The sequence below is a fragment of the Piliocolobus tephrosceles genome, chromosome 13 (genome assembly GCF_002776525.5).
Source record: "Piliocolobus tephrosceles isolate RC106 chromosome 13, ASM277652v3, whole genome shotgun sequence".
NCBI classification, from domain to species: domain Eukaryota; kingdom Metazoa; phylum Chordata; class Mammalia; order Primates; family Cercopithecidae; genus Piliocolobus; species Piliocolobus tephrosceles.
Window position 1 is genome coordinate 6,020,484 of NC_045446.1, and position 26,287 is coordinate 6,046,770.

The 26,287-nt window shown below is 40.7% G+C and overlaps 1 protein-coding gene and 1 long non-coding RNA gene across 2 annotated transcripts in view; both read right to left on the reverse strand.

Annotated features, from left to right (window-relative positions):
- CHKA (choline kinase alpha) overlaps positions 1–26,287 on the reverse strand; it is a 65,306-nt gene that overhangs the window by 20,759 nt on the left and 18,260 nt on the right. Inside the window, exon 2 of the mRNA XM_031936704.1 lies at positions 15,336–15,447. Coding sequence (XP_031792564.1) covers positions 15,336–15,447 — 112 coding nt within the window. The remainder of the gene's footprint in view (positions 1–15,335; positions 15,448–26,287) is intronic.
- On the reverse strand, positions 252–10,940 carry LOC111522457. Its single transcript, XR_002725250.2, has 3 exons — positions 9,238–10,940; positions 8,080–8,139; positions 252–301 (listed from the first exon to the last, which is right to left on the reverse strand). It is a non-coding gene; the product is annotated as an uncharacterized LOC111522457 (long non-coding RNA).

Sequence of the window (26,287 nt, forward strand, 5' to 3'; positions counted from 1 at the left end):
AAAACATCACAGGTCTTTAAGGAAGATTTCTCAGCCCACCGATGTGACGGGCAGCATCTAATGCACCAGCAGCCTCCAGCACTAGTACCAACACCTTAGAAAGTGCTTCATTGCTTTACGAGAAAAGGGATGTGCCGGTGAGACCCGATAGCTGCACGTCTCACAGCCGCCCCATGTACCTTTCACAATTTCATTGTTAGAGGAAAGTCAATAGAGTGCACTCTTCCAATCAGGCCTTCTAAAGACAAGCGGTCAGGCTGAGTCTCTCACCAATTTAGCTACGTGGTTCTCTCAAGTCAACCTGCAAGAACAGGGAGTGTAAACATGCCTGTGGACAGCTGTGGTCAGCACAGAACTCGGACAGAGAAGAAAGCGCTGTGCAGGCAGGAAACCTGGCACAAAATCTGTGCAGACATGCCCTGCCGACTCGCCACTTTCCTGGAGTAACCCCTCTAGTTCAGTCGGTCACCAGCTCAAGCTGAACTGTTCCTCCACCATAAAGAGGACTGTGTGAATTTAATAAAGTCTCTAAAATTATTTCACATACGAATATATTAAGAAATACTTTTACATCACTTTCCTCAATGAAATTGCAAATTTATGGTAACGAGGATTCTAGCAATAACAACACACTAGATCATTAACTACCATAAACAACCCTTGGGCTACATTCTTCATGGCACAGATCATATATTTTAAGAGCAACCCCCCACCCCAAATGCTTTAAAATCCTTCGTACTATCTTTAATAAGGGAATGGGGAAAAGTAAAGTCAGAAACTTGTGTCATGACAAACTTTTATACTCAAACACTGCCTCTAAAAATGTTACTTGTTACAATTAAACTAAGTCTGCTTAAGCCAGACCCAAAAGGAATCCCATAAAGGAAACCTCTTTAAAAAAATTTAATGTAACAGATTCTTGAACATCCCATGAAAAACATACCTTTCCATTCCACAGCTTTATCAAAAATACCTGTACCAAGGGTGGAAAGTATGGACAGGAAAAAAAATGCCACGTTAAGCAACACCAGCTACTCTAGCACCAATCAAAAACCTAGTGATTTAAAGCAACCACTCATCCATCACACACTGAAATAACATTCCAGACATTTTAATGCATGTTTTGTATAAACAGTACATGTTCTATCTTACTCAATATAAAAGTAAACAAAAGAAGTACCCATGTTCATAAATCTATTTGCAAAAGACTCTTAATGTTTGCACTGATACATATTCAATACTATATTTAGCATACAGTTAAGTATACTTCATACAAAGTACAGAAAGTACAAATGGGGATTTTTGATATTTTCATTTGTGTAATCTGCAGTTCTCTAATGAAAAGATGTTACAGGTTAAATCTCGTTACAATGAAAGTTATAAAAATCAAAATACTACAAAAATGCTTTCAGATCTTTGCAGGTGATTTGATGTGCGACGTGGTAAGCACTGGAAAGCTTCACTTCACCCTAATTCCAAATACTCTCGTGACTGCACTGTTACCTTAGACTCTGCTTTGGTGGTTGCCCCTTCTAAGCAGTCTGTAAATTCCTAATGAATAGGGACAGCATCTTTTATTGATATTAGTCTTTTCCAGAGCACCAAGCAAATCTTGATGCCCACTACACTTTTTAGGCTGCATGAATAAATGAACGCTCCAGAGCGGTACAGCACGAGGCAAGTGAGCCCAAGGAGCTGCCTGGTGCCATGCAGCCAACCAGCAACAGCAAATTCCCATCCAGGATCTTGGTAACAAGGAAGCTGGCCGTGGGGTTAATTAGAAATGCCCTTCAGAAGTCCTTGTGCTTTTTTCCCAAAAGAAACTTAAGAATAAAAAAGTTCTATGATATATTACATGTTAATACTTTGCAGTATAAGCTTTAAGACAAATAAGAAAGTTAGATACTCTTCTGAAATTGTTGTAACGGGATTTGACCTGTACACAATTCTAAATTACTATGGTTATTCCTATGCTGTTGTTACTCTAACTGTATCTTCTTAGGGAGATACAGTTAATGGGTTATTTAGCCATCAGAAGTCCCTTTCCCTTATCTAATGGTGCTCTCAAAAGCAAGTTACTTCATCCAAAGTTAAAAATTGGCTGAGTCCCCAAGGCCTTGCCTTTCTTTAAACATACTGGCACTATAAGTGGTAGTAAATTCCATGATAATCTCCCCTGCCCACTCCCCCTCAGTCCACCTCCAGATGAATTCATTACTTATACCAAAAGAGCACCATTATGAAGGTAAGATGAACTTCTGCAATATCCAGCCCTCTGTTCTGTTTCCTCAGTACAGAATGTTCAGGCTCCCTAAGTCCTGTAAATAAGAAGTGTAAGACCAGGAAATCTCAAACCAAGTGGATATTCATGGAAAGGTAAGAAGAACTTTTTCGTCCAGGAAGACAGGAAGTTAAATACATTTTGGGGCCGGGCGCAGTGGCCCACGCCTGTAACCCCAGCACTTTGGGAGGCTGAGGCAGGTGGATCATCTCAGGTCAGGAGCTTGAGATCAGCCTGACCAACATGGTGAAACCCCAACTCTACTAAAAATACAAAAAAATTAGCCGGGCATAGTGGCACGTGCCTGTAATCCCAGTTACTCAGGAGGCTGAGGCAGGAGAATCGCTTGAACCCCGGAGGAAGAGGTTGCAGTGAGCTGAGATCATGCCACTGCACTCAAGCCTAGGTGACAAGAGCAAAACTCTGACTCCAAAAAAAAAATACATATATATATACATATATATGTATGTATATATATAAGCATCTGCGGAATTTTACTTCAGTGACATAAATTCATTTGAAGCAGATACTAAAATACATTGTATATTTAGTATGACATCAAACTTTAACAAGTTAATAAAAATTATCTTCTATAAGTTATAAAACAAAACTAAGCTTTTTACATTTATTAGAAATTTGAACACTGGTTATTTAATATTAAGTAATTATTAAATTTTTTTAATGTGAACATTACTGTGGTCATTTTTTAAAAATCATCTTGTATAGATACAGACTGAAATATTTACAGAATAATATAACACCTGGAATTTGCTTTAAAATAACCCTGGGGGAGTAAATGAGGGAAAAGATGGAAGAAGACTGGCTGGTGAGGGGAAGATGAAGAATGGACATTGGGGTTCATTATACTCTTCTACTTTAGAGTATATCTGAAATTCCCCATAATAAAAACTTTTAAAAAATAAACACTGAAATTTCAAGACTTAAGAAATCAGAATGTCTCAATTATGCCTAAGACACCCAACTCCATAAATATACTAAAAACCACTGAATTCTACACTTAAAAGGCACATAATAATAAAAAATATATTGCCACTCCTTCCTATTTTGGGCTTAGTTTTCAAGAGAATCTTAAGTTACAGTCATATATTCATTAGCCTGTGATGTAGGAAATAAAAGAGGCTACAGTGACGGCATTAATAAAGGAGGCGTAATTACTATTTTAAAGTTAGCTTTTAAGAGGAGAAACTTTAAAAAAAAATTTAGAGACTGGGTCTCGCTCTGTCTCTCAGGCTGGAGTGCAGTGGCAGGAATAGGGCTCACTGCAGTCTCAACCTCCCCAGGTTGAGCAATCCTTCTGTCCTAGCCTCCTAAGTAGCAGGACCACAGGCACGTGCCACCATACCTGGCCTTTTTTTTTTTTTTTTTCTTGTAGAAGCGGGATATCACTATGTTACCCAGGCTGCTCTTGAACTCCTGAGCTCAAGTGATCTTCCTGCCACAGTCTCCCAAAGGGCTGAGATTACAGGCATGAGCTGCCATGACCAGCCTGAAAAAGATTTTCTGATTGGCCAAGAACTTTTAAATTTAAAAACGAAATTCCTGAAAGTCTAAATTACATTAGCTAGGGAGTAAAATAAAAAAATAGAGGACTTTCATTTTTACTTTAAATACTTCTTTACTTTAAAAAGTGCTTAAAAGCTTGTATTATTTTTATAATAAATACATTTGGTGCAAGGTTTCAAATGTTTACTTTTCTAACAAAATTGCATTTTAAGGCTTTGGGTTTTGTTTTGTTTTGGTTTTGTTTTTGATACAGTGTCTCATTCTGTCACCTAGGCTAGAGTGCAGTGGTGCGATCTCAGCTCATTGCAACCTCTACCTCCTGGGTTCAAGTGATTCTCCCACCTCAGCCTCCTGAGTAGTTGGGATTACAGGTGTGCGCCACCACGCCTGGCTATTTAGGCTTTGTATTTTAAATGAGACTATGAAAAGCAGTAAATGTTCATATTATAGAGCACGGGTTTTCAAAATGTTCTACTTCATGCTTTAAAAATAAAATGGGCCAGGCACAGTGGCTCATGCCTGTAATCCCAACAGTTTGGGAGGCCGAGGCGGGCGGATCACGAGGTCAAGAGATAGAGACCATCCTTGCCAATATGGTGAAACCCCCTCTCTACTAAAAATACAAAAATTAGCTGGGTGTGGTGATGTGCGCCTATAGTCTCACCTACTTGGGAAGCTGAGGCAGGAGAATCGCTTAAACCCAGGAGGCCTAGGTTGCAGTGAGCCAAGATCACGCCACTGTACTCCAGCCTGGTGACAAAGCGAGACTCCGTCTCATAAAATAAAATCTAAAAAAATCAATAAGTAGTAAGACAACTCCAGGACCAAGGAGGAAGAGACATCCCTTTATTGTATTTTGTGTTATATGATTTTAGGATTCAAAAACCTACTTTAAGTTACCTAATGTTCCACAATACAGCAGGTGTATTTCTTTTAACCTATTTAAGCCATCAGACAGAATAAACTTACTTGGCCAGTACTTAATGAAAGACTTCTCTAATACTGAGGGAAGTAGGTTTATGACTAAACGAATAAAGCCCCATTAGGAGATGAAACAAACCAGCACCTCAGTTTTCTCTACAGTCTGTGCATAGTAAGAATTGGTGAAAGTGGCATAAAGAAAGTGTCGTTAAGTCACATATAGCTATCATTTAAATGTCATTTAAAACATCTTTAACATCTGAAACATTTATCTTCAAAGTGTCTTTAAAGGTCCACTACTACATGAGCTGCTTGTGAGACAGATTTTAAAAAGTGATGAATCAGCTACAAAGAACACCATGTCATCAATAGCAAAATAAATTGGAAATGCTATTTAAGAAACCAAATCATTATCGATTATGGATAATATAATATGAGTCAGGCACAGTGGCTCACGTCTGTAATCTTAGCACTTTGGGAGGCTGAGGGGAGTGCAGATCATTTGAGGTCAGGAGTTCAAAACTATCCTGGTCAACATGGTGAAATCTCATCTCTACTAAAAATACAAAAAAATTAGCCAGGCCTGGTGGCAGGCGCCTGTTATCTCAGCTATTTGGAAGGCTGAGGCGGGAGAATGGCTTGAACCTGGAAGGTGGAGATTGCAGTGAGCCAAGATCACCCCACTGTACTCCAGCCCGGGCAATAGAGTAAGACTCCATCTCACACATGCACAAAAAAATCATAATATAGAATAGAAACAGGTACTGTTAAATATAATGGTGGCTACTGAACTAAAATGATATACAAATAAGAGTATGGGTTTTTTGTAGAAAAAAATTTGTGCCATCCATTTTTTAATAGAAAAAAAGAAAAATACATACAAAAAAAGAAAACTAAGAAACATGGATAACATTCTCTTCTTCCTACCACCCCTTCCTCACCAAAAAATAACTAAATGGATCCTTCACCTTACTATCTCTTTTAAAGGCTTTACATAAAACAGTAAATTGATTGTGACCTTTTAAAAATGTTTTGAGACCTATAAACAAATAAGTAAGAATAATCCTTTCTGGGCGCAGTGGCTCATGCCTGTAATCCCAGCACTTTGGGAGGCCAAGGTGGGAGGATCACCTGAGGTTGGGAATTTGAGACCAGCCTGACCAACATGGTGAAACTCTGTTTCTATGTAGAATACAAAAATCAGTCAGGTGCGGTGGCGCATGCCTCTAATCCCAGCTACTCAGCAGACTGAGGCACAAGAATCGCTTGAACCTGAGAGGCAGAGGTTGCAGCAAGCTAAGACCATGCCATTGCACTCCAGCTTGGACAACAGAGTGAGGCTGTCTCAAAAAAAAAAAAAAAAATTCCTACTCAAAAAAAAAAAAAAAAAAAAATCCTAGACTTAGTTTCTAGGATATCTAAATTTTGGTCTGGGAAAATAATCCATCTTTCTACTAATCTGGTATTATCTTCCTGAGCTGAGTACTGAACAATTCCCAGGCCATCGTATTCACCCTGAGAACAGGAGCATGTGGTACATCATTCGGATTCAATTCAGTAGCTGTGATGCCCATTTGGTCTTGGAGTGGCATGCTTCTTTCCTGGGTATCCTGTGGCTTCAGAGACCCTTAATACCCACCCTGGTCATCTTACCACACTCAACCCTCTAGGAGAGAAATGATTTTTAATACAGGGATGGCATCTGTTATAATCCCTGGCCTGCCGAGTCCCTGTTGATGAGCAGCTATGTTCCATCTCAGGAGAGGTGGGGCAGGAAAAAGCCTGAGAACCATGACTCTGTAGAATGTGTTCAATTCTACAGAACTGAAAGAGTTATGCAACTCTTTCAATTAACATTTTGCAGTATGGTTTCTTTGCAGTATGTTTTCCTTGAGTTATCATGGACCCTAACCTTATTTCTTCCTGATTTCTATTAAAAAAATGAAATCATCCTGCATTTATTGCTTTTATGGCTTCTTACAGCACTTTCTTGAACTCCTGACCTCAGGTGATCTGCTCGCCTCAGCCTCCCGAAGTGCTGGGATTACAGGCGTGAGCCACCATGCCTGGCAACTTATAGCACTTTCTGAAACATTTTACAGAACACATTAAAATGTGAGATCTCATGCAATGATTTAAAGTATAGCTTATGTTATTATCTAAAGAGCACATATGAATTACAAGAATTTAAACAGGTAAGTGATTTCTAACATTTTAAGGTAGTCTCTAGAGTGTCTTCAATTATCCCAAGGACCAATCTAAAACAACCTGATCTTTTTGGACACTAATACTTTCAAAATTGGATGACTTGATGAACATCCCTAGGAAACTAGAACTTCTAAAACATTTTAGGCAACATAAGCCTATAGAAAGACAGGTGAGTGGAAACCCAGGTTTTAAAAAGGCCCATTTCGGCCGGACGCGGTGGCTCACACCTGTAATCCCGGCACTTTGGGAGGCCGAAGCGGGTGGATCGCGAGGTCAGGAGATCGAGACTATTCTGGCTATCATGGTAAAACCCCGTCTCTACTAAAAATACAAAAAAATAGCCGGGTGTGGTGGCAGGCACCTGTAGTCCCAGCTACTCAGGAGGCTGAGGTAGGAGAATGGCGTGAACTGGAGAGGCGGAGGTTGCTGTGAGCTGAGATGGCGCCACCGCACTCCAGCCTGGGCAACAGAGCGAGACTCCATTTCCAAAAAAAAAAAAGGGGGGGGGGGGCATTTCAGGACTTTCTCAAAATGTATGTCTGTTCCAGGGCAACCTGCTGATCCAACACTCCTCAGACTTCCAAGACTAAATAAAATACCTTCCCTCTAAGTATCCCAAGGATTGACTTGCAAGCAACACTTTTTTACAGGAAGTGTGCCTTCACTACATCAGATCAGCACTGCAGAGTTCCCTAAGGTCTCAGGTACCCAGTGTATGAAAGCACACTGACCGGTAAGGACAAAGAAGAAGGTTTGTTTCTAATTCTGACCAAAATATCAAAATACATATGGTGTTTCCTTAATGCTGGAAGTGGTATGAAGGAAGAACTTGATTACTTCAATTAAGTTATCAAGTTGAGGCCCATAAATTTCTAAAATTCCTAAATGTTTGTCATTTTCTACTGAGGAAACAGAAGAAAGGAATCTGATTTGCTTTGGACAAAAAAAAAAAAGTGATATATTTATTACACAACATTCTGAAATCTTAATCACTGTACCTCTTTAAGCACAGCACAAACTGTAGCTGGTGCTACTTAACAAGCATTACAACTTTCTTTTTTAAAAGCAATTCTTGAATCCAAGAACTAAAAGAAAGAAATTAAAGCTGTAGAGAATGCTCCAACTTCAGAGGTCTCATACTATACCGTGAATCGTGTCTGTCACCTGGAAACCAGAGTGCTCCAGGCACGATCGCATGGACAAGCCTGCAGCAGAGAACACATGCACATACAGCTAAAGTGGTACATTACCCCCAACGCCCTTCACTCCACCCAACATAAAGACATTCCTTCCCAAAGAGGGGTGGGCTGTGGTCAAACCATCGTTCCATGGACCAGAAATCCGCATTGGCTTCATGCTATAAATCCCAAACATTTAATACCAGCAAGACAAAGACACTTTGAATATGTAAAAATTAGACATAGTAGTCTGTGGTTTATTTGGTTATCAAAAGAAGGCACCAAAGCAGGTATGGAAGGACTATTGGTAATAATTTGGCAACTATCTTGGGAGAGTATCAGCTAAAGAAATGTTAGGTTAGCCCAAATGGGAACACACAACACGAGAAAAATGTTTTACTTCTGAGAGGGAAGTTTTGACTGCCTTAGGAATAAAGAATTAAACCATACTCAAAAGTATAAGGGAATTTTTTTTAAAGGAGCGTGAACAGAACAACTTAAATTCCTAATGATCCTAATGCAATGAGGAAAAAAGTGACAATTCACAGAATTCAGTTACCAGGGACATAATTCCTTCAAGGAGTACCAGCAATACTGGTCTTTGCATGGTGTGACCGTAGTAACATAAAGAAATACTTTTTAGCAGCTGATTTCTCAGTAGCCGGTAGTTTAATATTAACTATTTATGAGTTATCCATATTTTATTGTGGCTTAATTTTTAATTAAACTGGGGCTAAGAGAAAACAGGGAGGAAGACATTTGTTTTCTAGATTCAAAAAGGACAGTGTCTCAAATTTTACTCTTTTGAGTTGCTAATACATATCTGCGTTGTGCCTTGATGCCTTTATTATGGTTAGTACTCAAACAAGCACTAATATTAGCCTTCTATTACTCAAAAAACAAACAAAAACAATTTTCCAGACAACATTCAAGAGAGATCTTTGATGTGTATTATAAACATTCATGCCTGTGAGACCGCTCATAACGGTGAGGCCAAATCTCTCCATTCATGCACAGAAGGAAGTGGCTTAACACAGAGTCACTGTTCTGACAGAGGAAGGGACAAAGCAATCCTCTGAGACTTCCGCCAACTGGCACAGGTTACATTGAAGGAACAATACGTACTGACATTTGTGTCTTCCACAATTCATGATAAATAAGCAAACTGGTTATTTGTAATCAGCCAAACTTGCTTCTCTGAAAAGGCTGCTACTGGACGTTGCAGAGCTCATGTTCCTTCCCAGTATCAGAAAGGAAAAAAATCAAGTTACATTTATAGCTAATTTTATACATTTACGCTCTCTTCTAGCAATTCTATCTCTTTCCACAATGCAAAGGCTGAACTATTCTCAAAACTTCTATTAAATTATCCTCCTTTAGCTCAGGGTAGTTTCACAGTTGAGTTTGGTTTTCATAATCTATGCAGCTAATGAAAATAACCTTATTTCCATTAAAATTAAAGATAGTCTATGTAAAACAGACACTAAATTATATTGACATGCATTACTTTAAGATCAGACCAATATTTTTATGTTTAATAATTTCCTACAAATAATATTCTATAGCTGTGTGTGTCTTATCTTGTTCATATTTTCAAAAGGACCCATTCTTGACCTTGACAAACACAGGAATTTTCATAAGCACCCTAAAACTAACACAAATAATAAACAAAAACTCCAGGATACAGTCAGGAAGTCTGCTTCTGCCTCATCTTAGATAGAAATAGAGGCTAGAAGAGACAGATGTTTGTGGGATTAGAAGCTGTGGGGCTGAACCCAATCAAAGTTTTACCTTGGCTTTTTGGCACTTAACCCTTAGAGAACTGTACCAAAGAGCAGTCATTTCAGTGTCACTATGGAAATAAAGGAAATTAGACATCTTACAATGCCGAGATGAAGAAAAATGAGAAAGTTGAGAATCATCTAGTTATTTTAAACCAAGTCACCTGTAAATCATTTGCTGATCAAAGAACGTGTAAAATGTTACCACCTCTGATTCTCACAGAAGTAAAATGTTCAAAAGCTTAAAATGAGGAAGGGAAATAGAAAGAAGGGACATACTAAACTAAATCTGTCATATAATTAAGCAAAAATGCAAAATACTCTGAGAAAACACATAGGCCTATTATTCGTGCAGTAGTCTTCAATTAACACTTTTTCAAGGAGTGAATTCTAGTCCACCTTAAAGGATGCTATAACTGCATTTGTAAAGTTGGCTTGGGAGATATCAGTTATATTTGTATAAATAGACACACATGTATAGGATGCGTGTATGCTTTCCTATGAGGTAGAGCAAAAAGAAGGAAAGCAGAAGATTTGAGTCATACTATATATTTAATTCTCTCTTTAACCCTTAATTTTGTGAAAGTAATGTGATTTATTATTTGGGGCTCTGTATTTGCTCAGTCGCATCTCTCACTTAATGCAAATCTTGACAATTTATTATCAATCCTAACAATGTATCATAAATTCTGGCTTTTTTTTTTTTTTTTTTTTTTTTGCTGTAATAGGAACAAAACCCTCACTGTAGACCATAAATATCTCCTTCCATTGTAGGCCAGATTCATTCTAAAGAGTTGGCTATACATCAGCAATTTCATCACACCTAGACCGCAGCAAAAATAAATAATAGAAACTTTAAAGCTGTTGAAAATATTTGGAAAGGAATTTAAAATCCCTGGCACAGTGTATGGCAGCTCAGCTCCTAAAGCACACAGCAGCTGTTGCCTGGCTTGCATCTTAGAAGCTTCTAAGCCTGCTCTTTACTTTCCTTCTTTTGTACCTTAGCCATCTTTTGGAGTTCTTAATTTTGGTTCCCCCCTCATGTTGTCACAGTACTCCCAATGACCAACACTCTCCAATGGCCATTAATATCTGAAACTCTTAACTGGCAACAAGTATGCCTGCTAAACTCCGCAGAGCTAGGAAACCAAAAATACTGAACTCTGAGACTCTAGGCTTCATGGTTTACTAAGTTTAAACTACAACCAAAAAAGCATGCTTGAACTAAGGACTTGAACAACTGAATAATTATATTGAAAATACAGATTCCCACCTACAAAGCAAAGAAATAGTTTTTTTCCAACAAAAATGAGTTTGTTGTCTATGTCAACTGTCAGATTGTCAGAGGTATGCTTATTATCCATGTAGAAAACTACTAATTTCCCTTCCGATTTTTTTGGTTTTGTTTTTTGAGACGGGTCTCTCTCTGTCCCCCAGGCTGCAGTGCAGTGGCATGATCTTGGCTCACTGCAACCTCCACCTCCTGGACTTAAGGGATCTTCCCACCTCTGCCTCTAAAGTTTCTGGGGGACCACAGGCACATGCCAGCACGCCCAGCTAATTTTGTATAGAGACAGGGTTTTGCCATGTTGCCCAGGCTGGTTTCAAACTCCTGGACTCAAGCAATCCACCTGCTTCGGCCTCCCGAAGTGTTGGGATTACAGGCGTGAGCCCCCGTGCCCAGCCCTAATTTCCCTTTCTATCCAAGGTGCTTTCAAGTGTGGTTTCCACCTTACATCAGTAGATACAGCTTCAGGAATGGAAACTCATTTAACATTTGCCTAATAAAAACATAACTGAGAAGCTAAATGTAGGGTACCTCCCCCCAGATTGGAATTATATGTAAAACATACTCTATTCTATTAGTTTGGTAAGAGTTAATTACATTTTAAGTGGCTTAAATAATTCTTTTTATTTTTCTTAGTTACTTAATAGTCTTTTTTCTTAGAAATAAATTAGGACATAGAATTCTGTTCAAACAAATTTTATTTCCATACATTTCTACTGTATTTAACTACTGTTAATACACTTCTAAATTCCATACTGCTTCCACACTGCTAAAATTTCAAAATGGAAAAAAGACTAACAATAAATAATAATAAAGATAATGAATCTTTATTAGAGGAAGGCTAATTACCAAGTTGTAGGCTATGCTGCAGCTGGGTTTTACTAAGTGACTCATATAATAAAACAGAACATTCTCAAGCTGGGCTGTCCAACACAGTGGCCACGAGCTACATGTCACTATTTTAATTTAAATTAGTTAAAATTAAAAACAATTTAAAATTCAGTTCAATAGTCACACTTGCCACATTCCACATATTCATCACTGACATGTGGCTGGTGACGAGTGTATCAGACAGCACAGACGCAGAACACTCCATTACTCCCATTACTGTAGCACTGCTCTAGAGCACAGGATTAAACTCCTAGGTTAGTCTAGCCTGCAGAGGAGCACCTTGTAACACATTTAAAATGCTTCTTATTTAAGTGAGAAATGAAAGTCTCATAAATCAGATTTAAACAATAGTTTTATATCACATGTAATTTCAGCAGCTATTTATTATTTAAAAAGTGTTGTATAAATGCAAAACACACAAAACAGCAGAAATGGGACTTAATTGTTGCAGAATGTAAACAGTCCTCAAAGAAAAAATGACTATCAAGACATACCAGGCCAAGTGCAGTGACTCATGCCTGTAATCCTAGCATTCTGAGAGGACTAGACGGGTGCATCACTTAAGCCCAACAGTTTGAGACCATCCTGGGAAACATAGTGAAACCCTGTCTCTACAAAAAATACAAACATTATCTGGGCATGGTGGCTCACTCCTGTAGTCCCAGCTACTCAGAAGGCTGAGCTGGGAGGATCACCTGAGCCCAGGAGGTCGAGGCTACAGTGAGCCATGGTTGTGCCACTACATTACAGCCTGGGTGGCAAAGTGAGACCCTGTCTCAAAACAAAAAAAGGCACATCAGTAAAAGTGCCAAAATAACAATGAAAGATTTTAAAAACTATGCTCTGAAACTGCAACTTGATTAAATTTAAAACCCAAGCTGCATGGTGAACACAAGAATCTTTTCTGCTTGTGTATTAACAGCAAGGGGTCTGTGTTTTCAGATAGCATCAACTGTGGTCCTAGCTGGATGCCAGCTATCTGCACCTAATGACAAAGTGATCACAGATATCCTCAGCAAGTGCACACATGTGTGGAATAGCTAGGTACCTTCAAACACACTAACTTGTTCCCCACATTTTTAGATCTTAACCATTTCCACAGCTTGACAGAGTCAAAGAAAAGCTATCCAATAAAAGGGTTTCTTCACATTATGACAATTTTTTTAAGAATTAACACCTAGACTGCCAATTCGAACTTTAATATTGCCAAACATATAATCAAATATCATATGGATATGACCTGCTTTTTAGATTGAGCTGAAATAGGCTGGTCTTCTAAAAAATTTAGCTTGAAAACTACTCTATTTCATTAAGATAAAAATGGGCCCTTCCAAAGAAGATTAAAATGGATATCAGGGCCAGGCGCAGTGGCTCATGTCTGTAATCCCAGCACTTTGGGAGGCCGAGGCAGGTGGGTCACAAGGTCAGGAAATCGAGCCCTCTCTGGCTAACATGGTGAAACCCTGTCTCTACTAAAAATACAAAAATTACCCAGGCGTGGCGGTGGGCGCCTATAGTCCCAGCTACTTGCATGTCTGAGGCAGGAGAAAGGTGTGAACCCAGGAGGTGGAGCTTGCAGTGAGCCAAGATTGCACCACTGCACTCCAGCCTGGGTGACAGCAAGACTCCATCTCAAAAAAAAAAAAAAAAAAAAAAAAAAGGCCAGGCACGGTGGCTCACGCCTGTAATCCCAGCACTTTGGGAGGCCGAGGCGGGCAGATCACGAGGTCAGGAGATCGAGACCATCCTGGCTAACATTGTGAAACCCCGTCTCTACTAAAATTATAAAGAATGAGCCAGGCGTGGTGGCACACACCTGTAATACTAGCTACTTGGGAGGCTGAGGCAAGAGAATGGTGTGAATCTGGGAGGTGGAGCTTGCAGTGAGCCGAGATCGCGCCACTGCACTCCAGCTTGGGAGACAGAGCGAGACTCCGTCTCAAAAATAAAACAAAACAAAAAAAAAACACAGATATCAAAATCCTACCACAGGCCAGGCGTTGGTGGCTCACGCCTGTAATCCCAGCACTTTTGAGAGGCTGAGGTGGACAGATTACCTGAGGTCAGGAGTTTGAGACCAGCCTGGCCACCACTATGGTGAAACCCTATCTCTACTAAAAATACAAAAATAGCCGGGCATGGTGGTGTGCCTATAATCCCAGCTACTCAGAAAACTGAGGCAGGAGAAATGCTTGGACCCAGGAGACAGAGGTTGCAGTGAGCCGAGATCGCACCACTGCATTCCAGTCTGAGCAACACAGCCAGACTCCATCTCAGAAAAAAATAAAAAAATAAAAATCCTACCACAGAAATACATCAACCTGGCCGGGCGCAGTGGCTCATGCCTGTAATCCCAGCACTTTAGGAGGCCACGGCAAGTGGATCACTTGAGGTCAGGAGTTCGAGATCAGCCTGACCAACATGGTTAAACCCCGTCTCTACTAAAAAAATACAAAACTAGCCAGGCATGGTGGCATACATAACGCCAGCTACTTGGGAAGCTTAGGCAGGAGAATCGGTTGAACCCGGGAGGCAGAAGTTGCAGTGAGCTGAGATCGCGCCATTGCACTCCAGCCTGGGCAACAAGGGTGAAACTCTGTTTCAAAAAAAAAAAATACATCAACCTAACATTTCTGTTGCGGTCAAAGAAATAGTAAATTCATGACATTAATAATATTAATAATAAACCCAGACAAGTTGGGATACCCTGTAACTGAATAATTCAATAGATACTTTAATTAAGAATTAGATTATTTAAGTAATATAAAACTTTAGAAAGATCATGACTGTAACAAACAATTCAAAGTTTTAAAGAAATCTCAGAGAAATAGTTATTAAATTCAGCTTCACTGAGATCATACTTTGTTAACTGGGACTATCCTCTAAAATCTTTTGGATTATGTTATAAAAACAAAACCTTCTCCACATTAGAACTTTACAATCTAAATCTGAGCTGAAAATTTTAATCAATATGTAGAACCAAGAATCATCAAGCACTATTAAAGATTTAACCAACGTTGTACCTTCTCTGGATGTGAAACTGGGAATACCTGTACTAGTTTACTAATAAATAATAACCAAAAAAGAACAGGAATTAACTCAGAATGCAAACCAAGTTGTGCAGCCCAATTACAGTAAAAGCAATATACTTAAATATCTTTAGTAACACCATTAAAGTATATAAAATCTCTTTCCAAGGTATCTCAGGAAAGATTTAAAATGTTAACAGGATCCCCCCCTCCCAAAGTAGCCTATCAACTCACCATCTGCAAAATCGCTCCATAAAGCCGCAGGAGCACTTTCCGAGGCTCATCGCCAAGGGTGGCTGTGGTATCAGGTAGGGAGCACTGGAACAGCATGTTGCTAAGGCCGCCTCTGTCAGAAATAAGAGGATAGTAAGTATCTGTATTGCAGGTGAGCTAAATCACTCTTCTTGGATAAATATGGATGAAAAGTCAGGGTTACACAAGAACTGTTCTCATCTTATCTCGATTTATTCTCTCAATTTAACTCCATGAGTCACATTAAAAACAGACAAATTCTCTATCTGTTTAATTTCTAGAGTAGAGGTGGGGAAGCGTTTTTGAAATCGCCTGTGTGGGCTGGGCGCGGTGGCTTACTCCTGTAATCCCAGCACTTTAAAGAGGAGGCCAAGGCGGGTGGATCACGAGGTCAAGAAATCTAGACCATCCTGGCTAACACGGTGAAACCCCATCTCTACTAAAAATACAAAAAAATTAGCCAGGCATGGTGGCGGGCACCTGTAGTCCCAGCTACTTGGAAGGCTGAGGCAGGAGAATGGCATGAACCGGAGAGGCAGAGCTTTCAGTAAGCCGAGATCGCGCGCCACTGCACTCCAGCCTGGCCGACAGAGCGAGACTTGCCTGTGTGCACCTCCACATGCTGTTTCCCTTTAGAGAAGAAAGAAGGGGCTGGGCGCGGTGGCTCAAGCCTGTAATCCCAGCACTTTGGGAGGCCGAGGCGGGCAGATCACGAGGTCAGGAGATCGAGACCATCCTGGCTAACACGGTGAAACGCAGTCTCTACTAAAAAATACAAAAAACTAGCCGGGCGAGGTGGCGGGCGCCTGTAGTCCCAGCTACTAGGGAGGCTGAGGCAGGAGAATGGCATAAACCCAAGAGGCAGAGCTTGCAGTGAGCTGAGATCCAGCCACTGCACTCCAGCCTGGGCGACAGAGCCAGACTCCGTCTCAAAAAAAAGAAAAAAAAAAAAAAAAAGGAAGAAATGCCCTCAGTCCTGGGAAGGGGAAAGGCATCCTGGATGCATCCCTGCAAACTCATATTCTTCTAGAATCCAAAAATCTCCATTATATTTCTATAATTAGCCGGTTAAAATCTTGAGGCAATATTTAAACCTTCTTCTCTAGGGCTTTCCATTTGATATGTATTAATAGTTCCAAGATCTCCTATGCTAGTGTTACTAAAGATCTGTCAACTGACTTTGACTAGGGGCTTGTTCAAAAAACTTCCAACATTAACTGGTTACCAGGGCCTTCAGATGAAACAGGAGACCTCCATACTCTAATCACACACCAAGTAGGTAGCTAAGCAAGGAATCAAATCCAGGTTTATGGTTCCAGAGTCCTTGCTTATAACTAACCATGAAGAGTTGTCAAAGAGATAGGAGGCAAAGCTGGAGAGCACCACGTGCCACATTAAAGATGTCATGGGAGTCCTGGCGCCATGGCTCACGCCTGTAATCCCAGCACTTTGGGAGGCCAAGGTAGGTGGATCACCTGGGGTCACCTGGCCAACATGGTGAAACCCTGTCTCTACTAAAAATACAAATCAGATGGGGTGGTGGCACACACCTTGTAATACCAGCTACTTGGGAGGCTGAAGCAGAAGAATCACTTGAACCCAGGAGGCAGAGGTTGTAGTTAGCCATTATTGCACCACTGTACTCCAGCCTAGGCGACAGAGGGAGACTCCCATCTCAAAAAAAAGGAGAGGAGGCTAGGCACGGTGGCTCACGCCTGTAATCCCAGCACTTTGGGAGGCCGAGGCGGGCGGAGGTCAGGAGATCGAGACCATCCTGGCGAACACTGTGAAACCCCGTCTCTACTAAAAATACAAAAAAATTAGTCGGGCATGGTGGCGGGCGCCTGTAGTCCCAGCTACTTGGGAGGCTGAGGCAGGAGAATGGCATGAACCCAGGAGGCAACGGAGCTTGCGATGAGCGCAGATCGTGCCACTGCACTCCAGCCTGAGAGACGAAGCGAGACTCCGTCTCAAAAAAAAAAAAAAAAAAAAAAAAAAAAAGGAGCGGAGACGAGAGGGGAGGGGAGAGGAGAGAGGAAAAAAGAAAAATGTCATAGGAGCTGCATGAGCTGCAAAATCACCTTCCATCAGGACTACTCTCTATAAACCTCTATGACACAAAAGTCTCCATGTCCTATCACTACTATAACAAATTACTACAAACTTAGTGGCTTCAAACTGAAAACAGATTCTGATTGAGCTCATGCATTTTTAAAAATAAGGGTAACTAGGTGGAAATGGGGAGTTGGTTAAGTTTAATGGGTACAGAGTTTCAGTTTGGGAAGATGACAACATTCTGGTGATGGTAACACAACAATGTGAATGTACTTAATACCACTGAACTATAAATTTTAAATTTGTTAAAATGGTATCTTTACTGTTGCTTATTTTACCATAATCTTACTTATTTTATTTATGTATTTATTTATTTATTTATTTATTTATTTATTTATTTATTTATGTATTTATTTCTGTATTTATTTATTTATTTCAGAGAGGGTCTTGTTCTGTCATCCAGGATAGAGTGCAGTGGCACAATCTCGGCTCACTGCAACCTCCACCACTGAGGTTCAAGCGATTCTCCTGCCTCAGCCTCCCAAGTAGCTGGGACTACAGGCTCATGCCACCATGCTCAGCTAGTTTTTATATTTTTGGTAGAAACGGAGTTTTGCCATGTTGGCCAGGCTGCTCTGGAACTCCTGACCTCAAGTGATCCACCCATCTTGGCCTCCTCAAGTGCTGGGATTACAGGCACACCATGCCTGGCCTTATTTTACTACAGTTTTAATAAAAAAGGATGAAGTACTGATATATACTATACAACACAAAACTTAAGAACATTATGCTGAGTGAAAGAAGACGGTCACAAAAGACCATATGTTATATGATTCCATACATATGAACTGTCCAGAAGACGGAAATCTATAAAGTCCATTAGTGGCTGCCAGGAGCTAGGGTAGGAGGGGGTACTTAAGGGTAGGGGATGATAACTAAAGGTTTCTTTTTGAAAGATGAAAATGTTCTAAAACTGACTGTGGTAACAGCTACAAGTATCTGTGACTACACTAAAAGCCATTGGACTGTACAATTTAAATGGGTGAACTGTATGGTATGTGAACTACATCTCATTTTTTTCTTACCAATTAAAAAATCTGAATGTGCTTCTAACACAAACAATTTTTCCCAGATTTAAGTAAGACATATTTAAGAAGTTTTTTCAAAGGTTACTTAAAATGAAAAACCATCATGAGTCTCTAGGAACAAGACAGCAAGAGTCAGGATCTATTTTCCCAGAAGGTTGTCTACCTTAGTTAAAAAGAACAAAAATAAAAGGGAAACCAAAGTTCTTGTTTTTCCCAAAGTAAGCTGTGAAGCAGGCCAACAATGTGTAGATCAAAGGAACCAAAAGCAGCCTTAACCTTTCTGCTAAACTTGGGGTGGTGCCTCAATTGTGTGGCTTATCAGAATCCCCCTGCCGTGTCTGGTCACAGCCAACATGGGTTTCTGGCTACCAAGCAACAGAACAGGCATTAAAACAGAGTTAAAAGCCCTAGTTTTTCTTCTAGTCACATACTCTGGAAATCTCAGTCAAATGCAAAAGCAAACAGATGAAGTACTGTTCTAAATTGTGTAACCTGATTCAAAGTTTATCCCCGTACCGCTAAAGAAGGAAGGCAGACTAGCTTGGCCAGAAATAAGCTCACGACCTAGAAACACTTCAGCTGTTTTGTATTACCTGTAACCTCTATTGTTCAATAGGTTTCAGTGAAGAAACTGTCAATTATTTTTTAGTGACAGTCAAAATAAATGAAGCAAGGTGACTGACACCAATAACCCTAACTGTGAGAAACTCACCTAGAAAAAAAGCCAGATACCATTGAGTCAAATAATAATATGATCAGGAACAACAAAATCTGGTGGGAAGAAATGCCAGAAATGGTAGAAAAAATTTATCATATAATTTGTCAAAAATATCCTCCCAAGTAAAACCCCAGGAGCTCTCAACGATTTATAAGAAGTTTTGAAACTACAAATTTTATCACCTGGCATAACAGCTTTATAAGTCATAATTAAATATGAGAGGCATGGGCTGGATGTGGTGGCTCATGCCTGTAATCCCAGCACTTTGGGAGGCCCAGGCAGGCAGATCACTTGAGGTCAGGGGTTCAAGAGCAGCCTGGCCAACATGGTGAAACCCTGTCTCTACTAAAAATACAAAAATTAGCCGGTCATGGTGGCACGTGCCTGTAATCCCAGCTACTCAGGAGGCTGAGGCAGGAGAACTGCTTGAACCTGTGAGGCGGAGATTACAGCGAGCTGAGATCACACCACTGCACTCCAGTCTGGGGGACGAGAGTCAAACTCTGTCTCCAATAAATAAATAAATAAATAAATTTAAATATATGCGCGCACGCGCACACACACACACACGCACACATATACATGAGAGGTACAAGATACTCAAGCAAAATCTCAAATACAGTGACAATAACACACTTATTCCACACTCAACACAATGACAGGAAGGAAACGGAAAAGAGCAGGAAGTACCTGCTGACAGAATTCTCACCTCTGCCCTCCAGACCCAGTGGTGCAGGCATCACTAACTGCCAACTCATGATTCCTTAAAACAGAATACTAAGGGAATAACAAGCAGTATAAAGCGGTTCTTTTTCTTTTTTTTCTTTTTTTTTTTTTGAGACAGAGTCTTGCTCTGTCACTCAGGCTGGAGTACAGTGGCACGATCTCGGCTCACTGCAAGCTCCACCTCCCAGGTTCACACCATTCTCCTGCCTCAGCCTCCCAAGTAGCTGGGACTACAGGCGCCCACCACCACACCGGGCTAATTTTTTTTGTATTTTTAGTAGAGATGGGGTTTCACCGTATTAGCCAGAATAGTCTCGATCTCCTGACCTTGTGATCCGCCCACCTTGGCCTCCCAAAGTGCTGGGATTACAGGCGTGAGCCACTGCGCCAGTCCAAAGAGGTTTTTTTGCATAAATTGTTAATCAATACTGAAATGAATCATTTCAGCTTCTCTTGACAGCCAGAAGAACTAGGCAAAAGAAAGAAATAAAAGGCATCCAAATTGGAAATGAAGTTAAATTATCCCTGTTTGCAGACAACATGATCTAACATACAGAAAACCCTAAAGTCCCCACCAAAAAACTATTAGAAGAACTAATAAGTTCAGTAAGATTGCAGGATACAAAATCAACATACAAAAATCAGTAGCAGTATTATTTCTATATGGGAGCCTCAGGTGGGAAGATCACTTGAGCCCAGAAGGTCAAGGCTGAAGTGAGTGAGGTGTGATCATGCCACTGCATGCCAGCTAATAGCATATTATCTGGAAGGGAAATCAAGAAAACAATCGTGTTTACAATAACTACCAAAAAAAAAAAAAAAGGAAATAAAGAAAGAAAAAGTAAGAAATTTAACCAAGGAGGTGAAAGATTTCTGCAATGAAAACTTTAAAATATTCATCAGAGAAACTAAGACACAAATAAATGGAACAATAGCCCATGTTCATGTATTAGAAGAATTAATATTGTTAAAATGTCCATACTGGCCAAGCACCGTGGCTCACGCCTATAATCCCAACATTTTGGGAAGCCGAGGTGGGCAGATCACCTGAGGTCAGGAGTTCAAGACCAGCCTGGCCAACATGATGAAACCCTGTCTCTACTAAAAATACAAAAATTAGCTGGGCATGGTGGTGGGCACCTGTAATCCCAGCTACTCGGGAGGCTGAAGCAGGAGAATCGCTTGGACTCAGGAGGCGGAGGTGGCAGTGAGCCAAGATCACGCCACTGTACTCCAGCCTGGGCGACAGAGCAAGACTGTCTCAAAAAAAAAAAAAAAAACCATACTACCCAAAGCAACCTATACATTCAATGCATCAATGCAATCTCTATGACGTTCTTCATAAAAACAGGAAAAACAAAATCCTAAAATTTATATGAAATCACAAAAGACCCCAGTAGCCAAAGCAATCTGGAGCAAAAAGAACAAAGCTAGAGGAATCACACTACCTAACTTCAACATATACTACAAAGTCATAGTAACCAAAACAGCATGATATTGGTGTAAAAAGTCATAGACCAGTATAATAGAATAAAAGCCCACAAGTTAATCCACGTTTACAGCCACCCGATTTTCAACAAGCATCAAGAACACAATTGGGAAAAGGACAATCTCTTCAATAAACAGTGTTGGGAAAACTGGATATTGCATGCAGAAGAATGAAACTGGACCCTCATTTCACACCATATACAAAAATAAACTCAAAATGGATCGAAAACATAAAGACCTGAAACTACGAAACTACCATAAGAAAACACAGGGAAAAAGCTTCATGACCTTGGTCTGAGCCAGGAATTTTTTTAAAAAGACCTCAAAAGCACAGGCAACACAAACAAAAATAAACAAATAGGATTATATCAGACTAAAAAGTGTCTGCACAGCAAAGGAAACAAGAGAGAAGAAACAACCTACAGAATGGAAGAATCTATTTGCAAACTATACATCAGTTAAGGGGTTAATATAGAAAACATACAAGGAACTCACAGCAAAGAAAGGAAAGAAAACCAGTTAAAAAATGGACACCAGCTACTCAAGAGGCTGAGGCAAGAGGATCACTGGAGCCCAGAAAGTCAAGGCTGCACTGTACTTTAGCCTGGGTGACAGAGCAAGACCCTGTTTAAAAAAAAAAAAAAAATTAGTCCTAAATGGTGGCGTGTGCCTATATTCCCAGCTTGGGAGGCCAACATAGGAGGATTGCTTGAGCCTAAGAGTTTGAGGCTGAAGTAAGCTATGAATGCACCACTGTACTCCAGCCTGGATGACAGAGCAAGATTCCATCCCTCAGTAACAAAACAAGTCAAAAGACCCAACAGACATTTATCAAAAGATGATATATAAATAGCCAGAAAGCCACGTGTGGTAGGTAGCACGTGCCTGTACTCCCAACTACTCAGGAGGCTGAGATGGGAGGATCACTTGAGCCTGGGAGGTTGAGGTTGCAAATGAGCTGTGACTGTGCTACTGCACTCCAGCCTGGGTGACAGAGCAAGACACTGTCTCAATAAATAAATAAAAATAAAATAAATGGCCAACAGATATATGAAAAAATGTTCAACATCACTAGTCACTATTAGACTGGCTATTATCAATGATAAAAGATAACAAACGCTGACAAGGATGTGGAGAAAAGGGAACCCTTACACACTGTTGATGGCAATGTGAGTTAGTACAGATACGAAAAACAGTATGCTGGGTCCTTAGAAAATTGAAAATAGAATTACCATTAAGATCCAGCTCCTGCTCATCAAAGCAAGTTTAAAAAAAAAAAAAAATCCAGGCTGGGTGCAGTGGCTTATGCGTGTAATCCCTGCACCTTGGGAAGCTGAGGCAGGCAGATCACCTGAGGTCGGGAATTCAAGACCAGCCTGGCCAACACAGTAAAACCCCGTCTCTATTAAAAATACAAAAAAATTAGCCAGGCATGGTGGTGCACGTCCGTAATCCCAGCTATTTGTGAGGCTGAAGCACGAGAATCACTTGAACCTGGGAGGCAGAGTCACAGTGAGCCAAGATCACACCACTGCACTCCAGCCTGGGAGACAGAGCAAGGCTCAGTCTCAAAAAAAAAAAAAAAAAAAAAAAAAAAATCCAGCAATCCCATTACTGGGAATACATCCAAAGGAAATGAAATTAGTACATCAGACATCTACACTTTCATGTATATTGCAGCACTAGTTACAAAAGCCATCAATTGGTTATATAATCAATAGAAGTGTCCATCAACAGATGAAAAAAGAAAATGTGGTATATATAAACAGTAGAATACTATTAAGCCTTATAAAAGCATGAAATTCTGTCTTTTGTGACAATATGAATGAATCCAGAGGACAGTACTTATGTTAAGCAAAATAAGTCAGGCACAGAAAGACCGTAACAATGTGATCTCACTTGTGTAGAATCTAAAAAAGTTGCTCTCATAGAAGTTGAGAATAGTGCTTACCAGAGGCAAGGCGAAGGCAGGGGAGACAGGGAGAGGTTGGTCAACTGGTACAATGTTATAGTCAGACGGAAGGAATAAATTCACCTTATACCCAATAAATAGGACAATTATTATTATTATTATTATTATTATTATTATTATTATTATTATTATTTTGAGACTGAGTTTTGCTCTATCATCCAGGCTGGAGTGCCGTGGTGCAATCTCGGCTCACTGCAACCTCTGCCTCCCAGGTTTAAGCGGTTCTCATGCCTTAGCCTCCTGAGCAGCTGGGATTACAGGCTCCCGCTACCACGCCCAGCTAATTTTTGTATTTTTAGTATAGACAGGGTTGCACCATGTTAGTCATCTGGTCTCGAACTCCTGACTTCGAGTGATCCAACTGCCTCGGCCTCCCAAAGTGCTGGGATTACAGGCATGAGCCACTCCACCCGGCCCATATGTACAATTATTACATGTCAATTATAAACATTATGAATAATGCTCCAATGCTTCAGCACTTACATGAAATACACAGGTTATAAAATTATAAACTTCTGGCCAGGCATGGTGGCTCATGCCTGGAATCCTAGTACTTCGGGAGGCCGAGGCGGGCAGATCATCTGAGGTCAGGAGTTCAAGACCAGCCTGACCAACAAGGTGAAACCCTGTCTCTATTAAAATACAAAATTAGCCAGGCGTGGTGGCACATGCCTGTAATCACAGCTACTCAGGAGGCCAAGGCAAGAGAATCCCTTGAACCCGGGAGGCAGAGGTTGCAGTGAGTTGAGATCGTGCCATTGCACTCCAGCCTGGGTAACAGAGCGAAACTCCATCTCAAAGAAAAAAAAGAAAGAGATTATTTAATGCCTGTTACATTCTATAGCACTGTAAAACAAGAAAAATCCATGCTAGGCCGGGCGCGGTGGCTCAAACCTGTAATCCCAGCACTTTGGGAGGCCGAGACGGGCGGATCACAAGGTCAGGAGATCGAGACCATCCTGGCTAACATGGTGAAACCCTGTCTCCACTAAAAAATACAAAAAACTAGCCGGGCGAGGTGGCGGGCACCTGTAGTCCCAGCTACTCCGGAGGCTGAGGCAGGAGAATGGCGTAAACCCGGGAGGCGGAGCTTGCAGTGAGCTGAGATCTGGCCACTGCACTCCAGCCTGGGCGACAGAGCCAGACTCCGTCTCAAAAAAAAAAAAAGAAAAGAAAAGAAAAATCCATGCTACACACTACAGTGATACAACAGCTTAGTAGGCTGCCCAAGGTCTTGAAATATGTCATCCCTAGGCCAGGCACGGTGGCTCACGCCTGTAATCCCAGCATTTTGGGAGGCTGAGGTAGGTAGATCACGAGGTCAGGAGTTGAAGACCAGACTGGCCAACATGGTGAAACCCAACTCTACTAAAAATACAAAAATTAGCTGGGTATGGTGGCAGGCACCTGTAGTCCCAGCTACTCAGGAGGCTGCGGCAAGAAAATCGCTTGAACGCAGAGAAGGAGGAGGTTGTAGTGAGCTGAAATCAGGGCACGGCATTCCAGCCTGGGCAACAAAGTGAGACTCCATTCAAAAAAACAAAAACAAACAAAAAAAAGAAAATAAAGAAACATGCCATCTTTAATGTCAAACATCTATCTATCTTTAATTATTTGGGTTTTTTCCCCTGTCATTTTTAGCAACGGGGATATTTTGGTATTCATGCATGTGCATCAGCTGAATGAACGCTCAGGCAGATGACAAACCTGAGGAATTGTCTGCCCCAACCTATAACACAAAGATTTCCACCTGATAAATTAAGGTAAGAAGTTACCTAACCAACTGTATTTTGCTGAAAAGCAAAAAAGCCACTGAAAGCTCTGCAAACTGTCTACAAGTCACAGGGCACCCAGTTCAGCAGATACAGGGCTTAGTCCCCAGGGTTGAGGGCCCGGACCTAGGAGAAAATAGAACAGGCAGTCTCATGACTATCATCTAAAAGCCAAAATGACTAGAAAGAAAAAAAAAAAAATCACGACATAACCAGTGTCTCAGCAGAAAAATGATCTTTAAGCCATAGGGCTGGCTACATGGAAAAGAGAATACAGCATAATATCAAAACAGTTACTGAATTTAGAGCACAAGGAAAATAAGAAAAAAAAGCAGATTTTGGAAAAATTTCTTCTAACCATCTAAAATTCAAATTGCAGCTATGGCTCAGGTTAAAAAAAAAAAAAGTACTGAAGTAAAACATCAGTATCTCTATGGAGTAATCAGGACAGTCTTAACCCCCAGCTCTCTGAACACAAGAAAAGCCAGGAGGTACCATTAAAAGAACAGGCCAGGCCAGGCACAGTGACTAACACCTATAATCAATCTCAACACTTCGGGAGGTCAAGGTGAAAGGACTGCTTGAGTCCAGGAGCTGGAGACCAGACTAGGCAACATAACAAGACTCGATCTCTACCAAAAAACATTTTTTTAAATTGGTCAGGCATGGTGGCATGAGCCTGTGGTCCCAGGTACTTGGGAGGTTGAGGTGGGATGACTGCTTGAGCCTGGAAGGTTGGGGCTGCAGTAAGCCGTGATCACATCACTGCACTCCAGCCTGGGCAACACAAAAACCCTGTCTCCAAAAAAAAAAAAAGTCCAGCCCAGGTGGAGTGCTGGCTCTGTACAAAATAGCTGTGTGACCTTGGGCAGGCCTCCAAGCCTGTTTTCACACCATAAAACAATGTAGCAGATGTAGCAGTATTTAACAGAAGTTTTGTGAAGATTACATGAGATCATATGAGCTGTTCATTTATCAGCACCAATTACAAAGCAAAGGTTAATATTTAAGAGGAAGCCAGAAGGATGAAAGGATAAAGCTCAGTCTTAAGAATCCTACTCCAGCATGGCTCAGCCTTGACACTTCATATCTGGGGCCAGGTCATTCTTCACTGA